Here is a 17252-nt window from a genome sequence, read left to right as displayed (position 1 = left end):
CATAAAATTATTATTGTCACCGGTGCTATTTTTTTTCAACCCAAAGACGCACAATGCCCAAAGACGTAAATTAAAATTAAAGAAACACAAATGTAAATAATGCCGGCCTATGAAGCAGCTGTAATAATAAGATCTGCCTTAGAAAGGGTATTTTAATTAAAAATCTTATGGCGTATTGTTTGGTTAATTTACATTTTATAAAGAGTGTTTACTTATGTTACGTTTACGACAATAGTCATATGATTTCGCGAGTGACCTTGATACGAATGAATAATTTGAATGGAAAACTTTGAATTTCATTGAATGTCAGCACTTTCTTGACGTTTCTACTAATAAACATTGCTATTTTAAAGCATCTAATGTTCAAAATGATGAATGGTTGATTATTTTAAATGTTTTTAGATTATGGTCTGGTGAAGTGTCTTTAATTTTGGGGGGTGAAATGTCTTGAGGGGTGAAGTTTCTTCAAAATTTAAGGGGTGAAGGGTCTTGCGGGAAAAGTGATTTGTTCTCCTTGTATACAGGAGTAGACTAGATGGGGCAACTAGGTCTAGGAATGTACTGATGTCCTATAACAGAAGACGTTTTCGTGAGTAGGACGTACAGACTCATCCTAGTCCAATATATTAAACGTTACAGGCTTGTTATAGTATTTGTCGGTCAAGCCTGACGTCTAATAGTTATTGCTCATAAACGCATAGCATCATAAAAAATTCAAAAAGGTCTATTATCTTGCCTTTCAAGCTTTATTCAAAAGCTTCTCTTTTCATGCTCAATTGTTAACAAAAACTCTCAAACAATCTACTTATCAATTTAAAATAAAGTAATATGAAATTAGGTGCTACCTATGGTGCGGAAAGCTCTTAGGAATTTAGCATAACATGTTTAGTGTACATGTAAATCAGATTTTTCTTGCAAGTATTTTGTACAGTAAACAAAACAAATAAATTGGTGGTGTTCAACCTATCATCGGAGCGCTCGGAATATTCCGAAAATCTCCGAACGTAAAGGGGGACCACTGCGCATGCGTCGTCATTTGGAAAATCTTGTCCGCCATTTTTGACAATCTCTAATCCCAGTTGTTGTTTTATAATGTGCTTATTTATCAAAAAGGATATGTTAAAGTTACTTTTTATATTTAATATGAAATTAGGCAAAGCCTATGAACGGGGAAGTCGTTAAAAATTCCTTTCATTTTTTCCGTTTTAAAGGTGTCATTCGGTATTTCATGCACCACTTCCGTTTTCACTCGGAACACTCGACGTTTATTATTTATCCGAAAAGTTGAGATTTGTTCCGTTATCGGAATACACCGTCTTTTATCATTGAGTTACATTGTAAATGGCGGCGCCTAACTAGAACTGACACTGAAAATTTCATTGATAGGTATAGAATTCTATATATATATTGTTTTTTTATTTGATTTTCTTTTAAATATACACGTGTAGTCTATAGCCGGGCAAGCCAAAGCCCGGGCCCACGACTTTGACTTCCCCGTATTATTGTTACAATAGTTCTTATCAATGAAATGCATGTTTATTTTCGGATTTTGTACATTATTCTTTCACCGGAAATGTTATTTAGCATGCGTCTGCTAGCACTAGTCTGAATTATGTAGACGCTCATAAAAAGCGCTCTGATATCTATATTTAGCTCAAAAGGATTTCAAAATGGCGGCGCACAGTTAACTAAGGATTTTTTCACAGCTCATTAGGTATAGGATATATATTTTTTTGGAATTTTCATTTACTTTTAATTTGATTTCATTTGAATTGATACGCGTCATACATGTTATCTAAGAGCGCTACAGCCCTCGCGGGGCCTTTGGCCCACTCCGACTTTCTGCGTATAAACATCAATTTTTTTTATCTATCAGCCATACTGGTTATTTAAGGTGCTTTACAGATTGATTCCAAATTTTTGAATGGAAAAATATATTCGAAAATGCTGGCGGTGCATGGGCAATTATTTCGTTAAAAAATAGTCCTTTAGAATCTTCTGACTCAGTTAAACGCTTGCATTTTAGCCAATTAGATTTCGCGCACTGTATGGCGGCCATTTGTTTATTGGCTGTATAAGGAATTTAATTACATGAGAGGATTTAATCATGATTTTTCGGATGTGACAGTTTAATTATTTTGTCAAAAGGTATTTATTATTTAGTTTTGTTCATAAATAAGTCAAAATTAATGTAAATACACGCTGTCTTAATTCAGACTTCCCGAAATACGTCGGTCCGACGGACATGTCTGATAAATTTTGATCAGGTCCGACAATTTTTTATTCCGGATCGGTCCGACTGTCCGGCTTTTATCCAAGCCGCATGTATACAAAATGGCGTCGCTAAAGGTGCCAAACCTGGGAAAAACCGAAAATCTACGTCAGAATAGTGCGCAGAACAGCAATAAAAGAATGAAAAGAATAGACCTGAGACAAAATTTATTGAAAAATGGAAGCAGAATCATGAATCATTGGTGTATGACAGGGAGGAGATGAAAATGCGCTGTACGGATTGTGCCGATTTTTACGGCGAAAAAATAAAAAACAAAAAGTGTCTCAGAAATACAAACACAAGTTTTTCTTTGATTTTGATCAATTTTATTTGGTCTGACAGATTTTGTTTCGGTCCGACAGATTTTCGTGGTTTGTCAGACCGAATGTCTGACAGTTTTTTTCAACTTTCGGGAAGTCTGTTAATTGTTTTTTCATTCCACCTGATTTTCTGGTGGGTCATGCTATGGGTTTTTGAGTAATTTCGATATGACATGCTTTGCCCAGAAGCAAAATTATCTCAAAACTACGTCATATTTATAGGACTATTAACACTCATCCGTGCAAAGTACTAATGGAAACGTCTTATGTTGTGGTACTAGGAATGTACCCAGGCATTGAAAAACATCTTCAGAGTCACTAATCCTAGCTGCAGGACGAGTAGCTTCCAAATCCAATCATGTGTGCGCAAGCAACATTTATATACCCGTTCTGCATCATGTCCACTTAAATTCTACTCATAATTACAAGCGGTCAAGTTGAATTTTCGATATCTGTGTACCCCAGATAACACTATCTATAGTATACATTGTAGTCTAATGTAATGAAGACTTTACCTGAAAATAAACACTCCTACTTAGTAGTGTTATTTTTACAAAGCTCCTTTACCAGTGGCAGTGCAGTGTTTTTTTATATGCCCGAAAGGGCATATTATGTTATACCCCCTGGCGTCCGTCTGTCTGTCCGTCCGTCCGTCCGTTAGCAATTTGGTTTCCGGAGCATAACTTAAGTTCCATTTGGCCCACAATGTTCAAACTTCATGGGATGATTGTCCATATTGGGTAAAAGACCCCTATTGATTTTGGGGTCAAAAGGTCAAAGTCACTATTACCTTAAAACTGAAAACAGTTTCCTGAGCATAACTTAAGTTCCATTCGACCCACAATGTTCAAACTTCATAGGATGATTGTCCATATTGGGTAGAAGACCCCTATTGATTTTTGGGTCACAAGGTCGAAGGTCAAGGTCACTATTACCTTGATACTGAAAACAGTTTCCGGAGCATAACTTAAGTTCCAATTGGCCCACAATGTTCAAACTTCATAGGATGATTGTCCATATTGGGTAGAAGACACCTATTGATTTTGGGGTCAAAAAGTCAAAGGTCAAGGTCACTATTACCTTAAAACTGAAAACAGTTTCCTGAGCATAACTTAAGTTCAATTCGACCCACAATGTTCAAACTTCATAGGATGATTGTCCATATTGGGTAGAAGACCCCTATTGATTTTTGGGTCACAAGGTCTAAGGTCAAGGTCACTATTACCTTGATACTGAAAACAGTTTCCGGAGCATAACTTTAGTTCCATTTGGTCCACGGTATTCAAACTTCATAGGATGATTGTCCATATTCGGTAAAAGACCCCTACTGATTTTAGGGTCACGAGGTCAAAGGTCAACGTCACTATTACCTTAAAACTGAAAACAGTTTCCTGAGCATAACTTAAGTTCAATTCGACCCACAATGTTCAAACTTCATAGGATGATTGTCCATATTGGGTAGAAGACCCCTATTGATTTTTGGGTCACAAGGTAGAAGGTCAAGGTCACTATTACTTTAAAACTGAAAACAGTTTCTGGAGCATAACTTAAGTTCCATTTGACCAACAATGTTCAAACTTCATAGGATGATTGTCCATATTGGGTAGAAGACCCCTATTGATTTTGGGGTCACAAAGTCAAAGGTCAAGGTCACTATTTCCTTGATACTGAAAACAGTTTCCGGAACATAAATTAAGTTCCATTTGACCCACAATGTTCAAACTTCATAGGATGATTGTCCATATTGGGTAGAAGACTTCTATTGATTTTGGGGTCACAAGGTTAAAGGTCAAGGCCACTATATCTTTAAAACTGAAAACAGTTTCTGGAGCATAACGTAAGTTCCATTTGGCCCGCAATATTCAAACTTCATAGGATGATTGTCCATATTGGGTAGAAGACCCCTATTGATTTTGGGGTCACTAGGTCAAAGGTCAAGGTCACAATGACCTTAATACTGAAAACAGTTTCTAGAGCATAATTAAAGTTCCAATTGGCCCCCAATATTCAAACTTCTTAGGATGATTGTCCATATAAGGAAAAAGACCCCTATTGATTTTTGGGTCACAAGGTCAAAGGTCAAAGTCACTTTTTACCTTAATATTGAAAACAGTTTCTAGAGCATAATTAAAGTTCCAATTGGCCGACAATATTCAAACTTCTTAGGATGATTGTCCATATAAGGAAAAAGACCCCTATTGATTTTGGAGTCACAAGGTCAAAGGTTAAGGTCATTATTAACAACTTATTAGTTAAGTATTAATCAACCTACAGCTGTAAAATTTTATAGGATGAACAGCTAATTCCCATGTCTTACAAATGCTTCATCCTTACTAAAAAAAAAACACTTTCGGGCATATAATGCTCCGCCTAGTGTGGCTCTTGTTTTCACTTTTGGGGGAAGGGTGTTGGTGCCCTTTTGAGGGGGAAAAATGCAGTAGGAGGGGGAATTTTATTTGTTTACTTATTTAATATTGTTTTCTTTGCGGTGGAAAAGGGAAGCAATTCTTGCAACACAAGTTTAAAATACGTCTCTTTTTTTTTTAGCTCTACTATACGGAGTATATGGAGAGCTGTCCTACTCGCCATGGCATCGGCGACCAGATTTTAAGATAAAAGTTTTGGTGCAGTAAAATATTTTTCACTATAACTTTTTCATTTCTTAAGGTATCAACTTCAAATATATGTCCCTGATCATCAACCACATCTTATGTGACAAGGTTCATAACTCTAGCACCTATATTTTCAGATTTATCTCCCCTTGAACTTAGAATTTTACATAAAAAAAAATATTTTTTTTACTGTTACTTCTTTATTTCTTAAAGCCACATTCAATAAATTTTAAAAAAAACAGTAATAGCATCATTTCATTAATAAATTGGGTTTCATATCGACCCCAAATCTTATTATGGCGTCAAGACAACCAAAATGAGTTTCATAAGCATAAATATTTGCGACCTCATTGTGGCGAAATCGGAAGTACAATTTCTGTTTGCATAAGAAACTCCGCCTTCGGAACATCCATACATCAATATTCAATCAACAAACATGGCTATAAGTAGCAGTCCTAATATATACAAATATGGACTTTTTAGCTGGTGAATATGATGTGATACGTACTGAAAAAATTAATATTAATTAATATTAATTTTTCAGTACATATCACATCATATTCACCAGCTAAAAAGTACATATCTGTTTTATTATATAATTTATAAATAGCTTTTATATGGCTTATTGAATCTGCCATTGCCTACGACCGAAATCAACATTTTTCAGCATGTCTAATTTTTCCTTAAATTGGCCCTTTCTATTAAATGAGCGCATTAGCAAGCTTATTTCGATGGTAACTAAAGTAGACTAATTTGACTCTTATGTAAGAGTCATCCAACATTTTTTTTTTCAGAATAATATATATAAGAATTTACAACAAACTTGATGTGACGTCTCGTCATAGTCTCACGTCATTCAGATAATTTCCAAAAAATCTATTTTTAGAAAGAAAAAAAACAGTGAATATACTCTGAAAATCTACTTTTAGGAAAAAAACAATGAATATACTCTGATATTGACCTGTTATTTTTTACAAAAAGTTGCTTGCTAGCTAATCAGGGAAAGGCATTTCAAAGCTATTTATAGATTATATAATAAAACGGTATATTTCCACATTGTAACGGATGTTTTCATACAAATTTGATATATTTATGAGATGATTACTCTTTCCTGAACGCCATGCCAGGTAAGTGCACTGTGAAGCTAAAACAGTTAAAGTGTGTTTGCACAAGAAAATCTCATATTTGCTGTGTTCTGTATAGCAACTATAACACTGTGACATAGCACATACACAAACTGATTATAGTCTTCATTTGCAATGCATGACATTGTTAAAATTCGTATACAAACTTTAGTATTACCATGGGGTTTTCTGTTTAAAATCGTAATTTATGAACAATGTTTGATGAGATTTAAAGCAATACTGTTAAAAATGTTAATGAAACTTTTTAGGCTGACAGCAAAATATTTTTTACATATTTTAATTATTTACTACTATTAATGTACAGCTTTAAGGCAGAAGCATTAATCAACTTCACACTTCATATTATATGTTCCTGATCATCAATCACATCTTATGTGACAAGGTTCATAAATTGAGCACCAATATTTTCAGATTTATCTCCCCTTGAACTAAAAAATATTATTTTTACTGTTACTTTATTTCTTAAGGGATCAACTTAATACTTCAAATATATGTTCCTTATCATTAACCACATTTTATGTGACAATGTCCATAACTCTAGCACCAATATTGCAAGCATTATCTCCCCATTTACTTAGATTATTTTAAACTTGAACAATGTTATTTTATACTGTAACTTCTTTAGTTTTGAAGGTATCTACCTCAAACTTCAAATATGTATTCCTTATCATCAACCACATCTTATGTGACAAGGTTAATAACTGTTGAAGCAATATTTTCATATTTATCTCCCTTTGAACTTAGAATTTTCTTAAGAAATATTATAACTTTCTTACTCTTTGATTAAGGTATCTATTTCAAACTTCAAATATATATTTCTTATCATTACACACATGTTGTATGACAAGGTCCATAAGTTTGACTATTTTTGAATTATTCCCCCTTGAACTTGGAATTTATGTTAACAACTATAACTTCTTGTCATAAGAAGAAATATATTTATAAATATCATAATTGATTTTTCTTTCATAGTTTTTTCTTCCTTACTATGTCCAGTATTTAATTAGTCAAGCTATGCTGTCGCTGTCTCCTGTGACAGCTCTTGTTTAGCCTAGGCAAAGTATGCACTTTTGCCACTGATAAAGGCTTTGAACCGAAGACCTCTCAATTAAACTCCCAGATTGACATCCTACCACTTTACTCAAGGTTATCCCAGCAACAAGGTTTTAGGAAGTGGCCTATACCTATATAAATGGTGATTCATCCTGCGTTAATCAAGATATACTTGAAATACCAATCTGAAAAACATATTTGAACTTTATTATTTTTGCACAATAGTTCTTAAATTCCAAATGTAGAAGTGAAGTCTGACACTGAAAACCACATCTTTATATGAATCGTCTTGTGCTTTTGCATTAATTATTAAATATATTGTATTGATTTAAAAAAAAAAAACTGGTAATGATAGTGTATTTATTGTCACATTATAATACTAAGAATCTCTGAATATTACCTTTCAGCCTCAGTTGAAAACAGCTTTGAAGTATGTATGTCAGAATTTTCTGGAAGAAGGTGGCTTGATACGAAATATTGAAAACCTCGGTCACAGAGAGCTACCAAATGGCATGAGAGCTCATAAAAAACGTCATTCTCATGGAAAGTAAGTTAAAAAAAAATATATTCTCGTACTCAAAATATAACCTAACATTATCATACTATGTCATTATTTTAGTCCTCTGTTTCACATATAATTGTTGAAGAGACTATATATTAATCTACAGGAAGAAATTCCCAATTGAAAGTTACAAATAAATATATTGAATAATAATTCTAAAATCCTTGAAAATAAAGGCTTCTTCACAGTTACAGAGCTTAAATGTTTGAGCTTAAAAGGTGCAATCCTTGACAGTGATTGTAAATTTGCATTCATTTAACCACTGCAAAATTTCAGTCTCGCTTTTTTCCCAATTTTTAACAAAACCTCGATGAAATTCCCAAATTCATGGGTATGGGTCATGTTCCTAAAATGCTGGAGGTTATGTAATGTAAGGTTATGTTGGTCACAATTCTGATAAATTGAGTGCTTATCTGTCCATAGGTGTTAATTGTTAATGCAGAACAATGCACAATGGGGTTCTCACATAGATGCAATGACAAAAAGCAGTAATGTTTACTTGGTCCCAATTTAATAACAAACATGTTAAACATTGAAATAAATAAGTTTGCATAGTTTTTGGGCTTTTTAGTTTAGACATATTGTCAAATGCTTAATTGTTAATTAATCAAGGGTGACTATGTGGCCTACAGTGAACACACAATTTGATATAATCAGTCAAGTTGTCATTCACCTAGTGCCTTCACACTTGTCATGAATTTGATGCCAAAAAGTTGTTGTGCACATTAATGCATTAAAGGCCCATCATGCCTCAAAAATGCTATCATTTTTATGCTCCCCAAAGGGTGAGCATATAGTTGCTGCTTTGTCCGTCCGTCCGCTATTCTTGTCTGGGACATAACTTTGAAACAACAAGAGTTATCAACATGAAACTTTGTAGATAGATAGATCTCATTGAGTAGAAGGGCAGTGTAAAAGAACCATAACTCAGACTTGCCTAATTTTGGAGTTATTGCCCTTTGTTCATTTTTACACTTTGAGCTTTGTCCAGGACATAACTCTAAAAGCTAAAAGAGATATCAACATGAAATCTTGTAGGTAGATAGAGCTCATTAGGTAAAAGTGCATTGCAAAAGAACCATAACTCTGTCTTGCCTAATTTTGGAGTTATTGCCCTTTGTTCCTTTTTACACTTTGAACGGGACATAACTCTAAAACTATAAGAGATATCAACATGAAACTTTGTAGGTAGATAGATCTCTTTGAGTAGAAGAGCAGTGCAAAAGAACTATATCTCTGTCTTGCCAAATTTTGAGTTATTGCCCTTTGTTTATTTTTACACTTTGAACTTTGTCTGGGACATAACTCTAAAAACTGTAAGAGATATCAACATGAAACTTTGTAGGTAGATAGATCTTATTGGGTAAAAGTGTAATGCAAAAGAACCATAACTCTGTTTTGCCTAATTTTGGAGTTATTGCCCTTTGTTTATTTTTACACTTTGAACTTTGTGCGGGACATAACTCTAAAACTATAAGAGATATCAACAAGAAACTTTGTAGGTAGATAGATCTCTTTGAGTAGAAGTGCAGTGCAAAAGAACTATAACTCTGTCTTGCCAAATTTTGAGTTATTGCCCTTTGTTTATTTTTACACTGAACTTTGTCTGGGAAATTACTCTAAAACTATAAGAGATATCGTCATGAAACTTTGTAGGTAGATAGATCTCATTGGGTAGAAGTGCAGTGCAAAAGAAATATAACTCTGTCATGCCAAAATTTGAGTTATTGCCCTTTGTTTATTTTTACACTGAACTTTGTCAGGGACATAACTCTTAAACTATAAGAGATATTGTAGGTAGATAGATCTCATTGGGTAGAAGTGCAATGCAAAAGAACCATAACTCTGTTTTGCCTAATTTTGAAGTTATTGCCGTTTGTTTATTTTTACACCGTGACAAAACTCTGAAACCATAAGAGGCATCAGCATGAAATTTTGTAGGAACATTGATCGCATTAAATACAAGTGCATTGCAAAAGAACCTTAACTCTGCCTTGCTTTATTTTGGAGCTATTATTTGGAGTAACTCTGACACTACAAGAGGTATACTTTCCTTTGTCCAAAACCTATTCATGGAGCATCACCCAGTTCAACCGGTTCCTGTATTGCATAAACTTGCTATTTTTCAGGTATCTTGTTACAGTTTTCAAAAATATACTCATTTGCCATAATATAGATAACTATCATTTACTTCTTTTGCTCTATTGGCAATGGATATATTCATAGTGATAGAGTATATGTATGAAAGTCAAAATACTACATTGTTTACATTTTGCTACCTTTATGATACATTACTACACATTCAGCACAACTTTCTTCATTTGTTAAACATCTAATATGCTCTAAATCAATTATCAAAACATTATTAAACACATGTTTGAAATTTATAATGAATTTTAAAAAAATATAGATTTCTGAGGCATTATTTTCAATGTGCCTTTAAAGATCATTTCATATATTCGTGCACATGGTATTTACAATACATTATCATTGTCTTTAATACCTAAAATAAACTTGTATTGCCTTGCAATATGACACTTATAAATACAACATACTGTATGTTTATGAAGATGTCACTGTGATGTGTCTTAATGTTTTCATTCTCTGATATCTATAGACCTTAGTCGCCGTTGAAATATTGGTGATGTGAAGGCCTATGATAGTACTGATACCTCAAAGTTTTTTATATTCAAATAATGCATTATCAATTTTTTTCTCTTTACAGTTATTTTTGTATCCAGTTTGAAAGTTCAGTAGAGGCAATGGAAGAAATTAACAAGAAATGTTCACGTACAAAAGAAGTAATTCGCTGTAATATTTTGAGAGAACAGGAACCAATGCGACGGCCTTGCCTTGATGGACCTTGTCTATTTGGAGAAATACCAAATCCTGATCATGACAGAGCTGCATACACCAGAAAAGTGTTGACAAGATATAAGAATAGACGAGTTTCTAATGTCTGACAGTTTCCAATTTATGACAAATAACTATAACAGTTTGATCATGTTTGTTTCAAGAAAGCAAGAATGTATGCTGTCTGCAAGTTGAAGGCTGTCATGTGATGTGTTTATTTTGGTGAAAGTATTGAAATTGTCAAATAAACAAAACTTTTCAGGTTAAATGTTCAGGGTGTTTTTTTCCAAGTTAAATATAGTTGGCAGTATATAGATTTTAAGTGCTGTCCCTGGAATAGTAACAAATGAAAGAAAAATAAAGTTATTTCTCAAGATTACATAAATATAATTAAAACAAAAGCCCTCTTTACCCACAGAATAAGAAGTGGATGGGAATTAGACTGATTCTGTTTGCATTGCAGTAACACTATTGTTTGATTTTATTGCATACCAATTAAACTGTCAATGCACACATTATTTGGTAAGGTGTGTGAGATGTGTTTAAATTTTATTGATGTCTATATACTGTGCATTATAGCATTTTTAGCTCGACTATTCGATAAGAATAAGTAGAGCTATTGCAGTCACCCGAGCGTCGGCGTCGGCGTAACCACTTATGTTAAAGTTTTTGTAATAGTTCAAATATTTTCAAAGTCCATAGACATATGGCTTTGAAACTTTGCACACTTGTTCACCATCATGACCCAAACCTGTAGACAGGAGGAGGTAACTCTATCAAGCATTTTGACAGAATTATGCCCCTTTTTCGACTTAGAATTTATGTTAAAGTTTTTGTAATAGTTCAAATATTTTCAAAGTCCATTGACATATGGCTTTGAAACTTTACACACTTGTTCACCATCATGACCCCAACCTGGAAACAGGAGGAGGTAACTCTATCAAGCATTTTGACAGAATTATGCCCCTTTTTTCGACTTAGAATTTACGTTAAAGTTTTTGTAATAGTTCAAATATTTTCAAAGTCTATTGACATATGGCTTTGAAACTTTGCACACTTGTTCACCATCATGACCCCAACCTTTAAACAGGAGGAGGTAACTCTATTAAGCATTTTTGACAGAATTATGCCCCTTTTTCGACTTAGAATTTACGTTAAAGTTTTTGTAATAGTTCAAATATTTTCAAAGTCCATTGACATATGGCTTTGAAACTTTGCACACTTGTTCACCATCATGACCCCAACCTGGAAACAGGAGGAGGTAACTCTATCAAGCATTTTGACAAATTTTTGCCCCTTTTTCGACTTAGAATTTACGTTAAAGTTTTTGTAATAGTTCAAATATTTTCAAAGTCCATTGACATATGGCTTTGAAACTTTGCACACTTGTTCACCATCATGACCCCAACCTGTAAACAGGAGGAGGTAACTCTATCAAGCATTTTTTTACTATCAAGCACTAAGAATAGTCGAGCGTTGCTGTCCTACCGACAGCTCTTGTTGTAAAATTCTCTACTTGTCAAAAGGTCAAACTGTGCTGGTCTTTATTAGCTGCTTGTTTACAAAGTGAGCTTCTCTTTCATGCCTGTGTCTGCTCACTTAATTTTTTTAAATAGCTCACCTGAGCTGGCATTTTTGCCACATTTGTCACCAAAATTTGTCAGGATGTTTGTCCTAGATGAGTTCCAATATGGGTCATATCCAATAAAAAAACTAGTGTCACTGGAGCCCAAAACAGGAAAATATTGTTAACACTCCAGTGGCTACTATTTGGGTCCAAATATCCTTGAAATTTGTCAGAAAGGTTATTTAGATGATTTTTATATCAAGTTTAAATATTGGTCAACTGGGGCAAAAACGAGGTCACACAGCCCAAGTAGGGAACATTGAGAGCGATTAATGATCCAAGTGTCAACTCAAGACAGCCAATTGCATGTTGCAGCTACTATGTATCAGGAGACACAAATATCATTCTCGGGCAAAACGAGATTTATATCAAAGGGCCATTATTCTGCCAAAATTTGTTTAAACTGGAAAACCCGTGTAATATATGCATGTACGTTAGCTAACAATCAATCTTATTAAGTTTTCATTGAATTGCATTAGTGGTATAAGAGATGTAGTTCGGACAAATTTTTTTAAAAATCATTAAACGCTCATTCTCAATAAAAAACAGCATTTCATGTTCCACTGGGTAGCTCTTATAGGAAGGTTTTTCTTGAGGTCAAAATGTCGTTAGAAAGCTGGATGCCACTTTTGTTCTAATAGGGACTCTCTCAGTTTATACATTTCTATCCGTTATTTTTCTTTTTACAAGTACCATTAATTAAGGCACTAAATGTAACATACGTAAATGTTGCCACTAGAATTTTCAATTTTGAAATTGTGTGTTCAGAAAAATAAGTTCCAGAAAAAACAAAACATGTGCAATTAGTCATTGCTGCGTGTATATGCACTTTGATTATTGGTAAAAATTATATTTGACTGTTAAAATCTCATTGATATATTAATGGATGATCAAATGTTGCCAAATGCATATAAATAAGTAGTGACAAACCTAAAACAATTAGAAGTGAAACCGAAATTACATAATTGAATCGATACATGTTTAATAATACAGCATATATATAATTATAAGTAAAAATAAGCTTGCAGCCTCACAAATATCATTCTATTTTCGGAAATTTTCATTTTTTATTCAAATTTTTGCAACAGCAATTTAAAAAGAAACATACGTTACCATTATTTAAGAGCTAATCCATTCAAAGAAGACTCCAAACAAGAAAGAAAATTAACATGTGTGTTACTCTGATATATTATCCACAAATTATGGCGAGTTATATGCTCTTGCGTCATTTTTCAACCCACTTTCAATGTAAAAATGAAACATACGTAACAGAAACATACGTTACCAACTTTTTAAAGTAAGTTTATCAAAAGGGAAATTGAAATCAGAAAGCACGTATAACAGCAACATTAACTTTAATTTGACATTAGTTAGTAAATTTTGTTAACTATGCTGGAGTTTTAATTTGTTAGGAACCACAGTAAAACCCAAACTTTAACTTTTTAAAACAGATTTTAGTCCTATTTTTTTTTACCATCACTTTATAAAAAAAATAAAATCGCATTTTATGAAAAATTTAATAGAATATGTCGTTTTGGTTTTCCTAAAAAAAAAAGGGTTTTTAAATTTGCGTTTTAAATTTCCTGAAAAAATTTCATAAAAAGCCATTTGTAAAAACTACTTTACTCCAACTTACAATCAAAATTTTTAAAAATTTAAAATAAAAAGGGGTTTACATCCCGTTTGAACTTTACCTTTTTTAAGATTTGAAAAATTTATAAAAATGTTTTTGAAAAGGAAAGTATTTTTAATAAAATTTATTTACCAGCAGAAATTTTAAAAATATATTACAAGTTTATTAAAATTCCCAGCAACAATAATTCTTTCCCTGAAAAAAGACCCTTATTTGACCTTTTTCATTCTTATATGAAAATTTTTAAAATAAAAATCCATAAATTTTTAAAAATTTAAATAATAAAATTATAAACTTTTTTTACAAAAAATAAAAATTGTTTTCAAACCTTTACTTGAAATTTGAAAAAAAAATAAAACAAGGGGACTTTCTATAGGGGGGAAAATTAAAACCCTCTTATAATTAAATTTTCCAAAAAATAAAAAGGGAAAGCCCAAATTTTGAAACGAAATCAAAAATAACTTTTGGGAAGGGCTTTTGATTTCCCTCTTTAATCATATTATAATTTTACCCTTTTTAAGAAGACAAAAAAATTGCCCTTTTTTTGGTTTTTACGAATTTATTAAAAATTGAAAAAAATTAACTAAAAATTTAGAAAAGGACCCAATTTTCCCTTTAAATTTTTCCTGGTTAAAAGTCCCTAATAGTGAATTTACAGTTTTTGATATATTTTTACAACATTTGTTATTTATATGCAGCCAATGTTACATAATAAGATCTGAAATCTACGTTACCGAGGAAATACTGTGTCATTACCAAAATAAATGCCATCCTGTTATATTATAGTTTCTTGTTGAAAATATTTCTGACAAACTTACAAAATACCCTTAACTTTTACTTCAGCAATAAAAAATGACACAATGACAACATCAAATTTTTAATATTTTTCAACCTCAAATGCTTTGTTTTATTGAGAATGGGCGTAAAGGGCCAAAACCAACAAAAATCACGGAACCGAAAAATGCCGATGATATGCACAACTAGACTTATTTAAGGGCCATAACTCTTGACAAAAACCTTTGAACCTGAAAATGCAGATGATATGCACAACTAGACTTGGTACTGATCATCCCTGTAAAGTTTGGATGAAATTGCACGAGTAGTTTTAAGGAAAAAATCGGACAAGTTTTTTAAAGGGAGACTCAACGAGGGGGAAGTAACCCCTTTATTCCCACACTCGTAAAGGTGACAAAAAAACCCTTTTGTTAAAAAACTCAAGGGGCACTTTTTTGGGCTAAAGGGTCTGAAAATTTGTAAAACTTTGGTTGGGGGGATTTTTTCTAGTTTCAAGTGCAAATATGGGTTCGGGGTTTCAAATTTTATCCCCACACAGTTTCATATAATTATAAACATATTCTTTTTAATATTTTTTGGGGGTTTAACAATTTAAAACCAAATATTTTGGGAAAATTTATGTTCGGGAAGGGGTTGTTTAAAATCTGGGGTTTCAAAAACTGGGGTTAAAACAGCCCAAATAGGGAAAAAACCCTTTCAGAAAGGTTCCCGGGAAATTTTCTATTAAAGTTTCATTTTTAGGTCATCGGGGGTAAAAAATTAGTTACACAGCCCAATTATGGAAATATATAAAACACATGAGAGGCAATATTTTCTGCCCAAATAACCTGGAAATTGGTCAGAAAGGTTGAATTCTAGCTCAACTTTGAATATTGGTCATCTGTCGTCAAAAACTAGGTCACAGAAGAGCCCAAATATGGAAAATGTTTGTCACCATAACAAATGTAATATTTTATCAGCAAGTTAATTGTTGGAATCATTGATTTTGGCAGCTGTTGGAATCATTGATTTTGGCAGCTCAAATTTGATTATTGTATGGTCACCTGGGGTCAAAACCTAGTCGCACAGCTCAAATATGAAAAAAAAACTTTTAACACTGAAGAGTTCCTGAATAACCTAGAAATTGGTCAGAAATGTTCAACTTGGTATCTTGGGTCAAAAACTTAGTCACCGCAGAGCCCAAGTATGGAAAACTTTGTGAACACTATAAATGTAATTGTTAAAGCGAAACTATCCTGGAAATTTATCAGAAAGGTTGTTTCAATGATTTCTATGTCAAGTTTGAATATGTCACTTTGGGTCAAAAACTAGGCGACAGCCCAAATGGAAAAACCTTTGCACCATTTCAGATGCAGATATGAACCTTATATCAGTTTAAAGGTTAGGACATTGTATCTGCTTTTCATACATACATATAGTTTAACAATGTCAATTGTTCCTTATCATTAAGAGCCTTTATATCAGGCGAGCAATATAAGGCCATCATGGCCATCTTGATATTTCACTTGTTAAGAACCAGACTTACACAGAACTTGTATCACCATATATATGCACCAGTAGATCATTCAATCTTGTCATGCTTTGCAGTTATAGTCCCTGAGAAGGCAAAAGACAGGTAAATTGCCCTTATCTGTATGATAGCAGTTCATTTTTCATTACTTTGAACGATCATGTTCAGAACTTGTAGATCCTAGTTATCTTATTGCAAGGGCCAAATCCCATCATGCTTAATGAAGTTGTACATAGAGAAATTGTATAACGATTGAGGCAAAACTATGACCAAAAGAGTGTTAACAAACTAAATGTGGACAATGGAATTAAACAATCCTCAATCAAGTGATATATATGCTATATTTGTGTACAACTGCAGGACGATCAATGATAATAATAATGCAATTTACAAGTGTCATCCGTCATCAAATTGTCAAAGAAAAGGGAAATGTGACAAATTATTAATCCCCTGGCAGGAAATAAGTTACCTTGAAGTACAATTTAATTGGCTAAATAATTCGTCACCAATAATAATAAAAAAAATTTATCAGAGAAGACACAAATTCATACAAGATGTCCGTCCTTGTTCACAGCAAATTCAATTATCTTTAATTAAAATAGACCTCAAAGGGTATTTTTGCACCATTAACCTACTATGTTATACCACATGCTAATTGTCCGCGACATTTCACAAGATTTTAGTGTTATCCTAAGGCTATGTATTAGTTTATTTATCTTCAGGGTCAGGATGAATATACATCAAAACATTTACCATTTCCTAGGACTATAAGATGATACTACGTTCTTTAGCACTGGGCATTGCAGTTAAAAAATTTGACAAGATAGGTTTACCATACAAATCTATGTGAACTAAGTGATGTCTCCAATG

The 17252-nt window shown here is 33.0% G+C and overlaps 1 protein-coding gene across 1 annotated transcript; it reads left to right on the top strand.

The window, feature by feature from the left end:
• Positions 1-11: 11 nt before the first annotated feature.
• On the top strand, positions 12-11079 carry LOC132756297 (small ribosomal subunit protein bS6m-like). Its single transcript, XM_060747331.1, has 3 exons — positions 12-147; positions 7810-7949; positions 10690-11079. The coding sequence occupies exons 1-3, from the start codon at positions 100-102 to the stop codon at positions 10925-10927; spliced, it is 426 nt and encodes a 141-aa protein (XP_060603314.1). The 5' UTR covers positions 12-99; the 3' UTR covers positions 10928-11079.
• The last annotated feature ends 6173 nt before the right edge of the window (positions 11080-17252 follow it).

This window comes from Ruditapes philippinarum, unplaced genomic scaffold (assembly GCF_026571515.1).
Source record: "Ruditapes philippinarum isolate M1 unplaced genomic scaffold, ASM2657151v2 ctg6141_1_1_1_1, whole genome shotgun sequence".
Classification (NCBI taxonomy): domain Eukaryota; kingdom Metazoa; phylum Mollusca; class Bivalvia; order Venerida; family Veneridae; genus Ruditapes; species Ruditapes philippinarum.
The sequence above is the reverse complement of the archived record's forward strand: the minus strand, read 5'-3'. Positions and strand labels throughout refer to the sequence as shown.

Excerpts from the sequence above, each read along its gene's own strand:
- LOC132756297 (XM_060747331.1), top strand. The coding sequence starts at position 100 with ATGCCGGCCTATGAAGCAGCTGTAATAATAAGATCTGCCTTAGAAAGG. Across the intron at positions 148-7,809 it reads TAAGATCTGCCTTAGAAAGG|CCTCAGTTGAAAACAGCTTT; the intron begins GTATTTTAATTA and ends ATTACCTTTCAG. Across the intron at positions 7,950-10,689 it reads AAACGTCATTCTCATGGAAA|TTATTTTTGTATCCAGTTTG; the intron begins GTAAGTTAAAAA and ends TTCTCTTTACAG.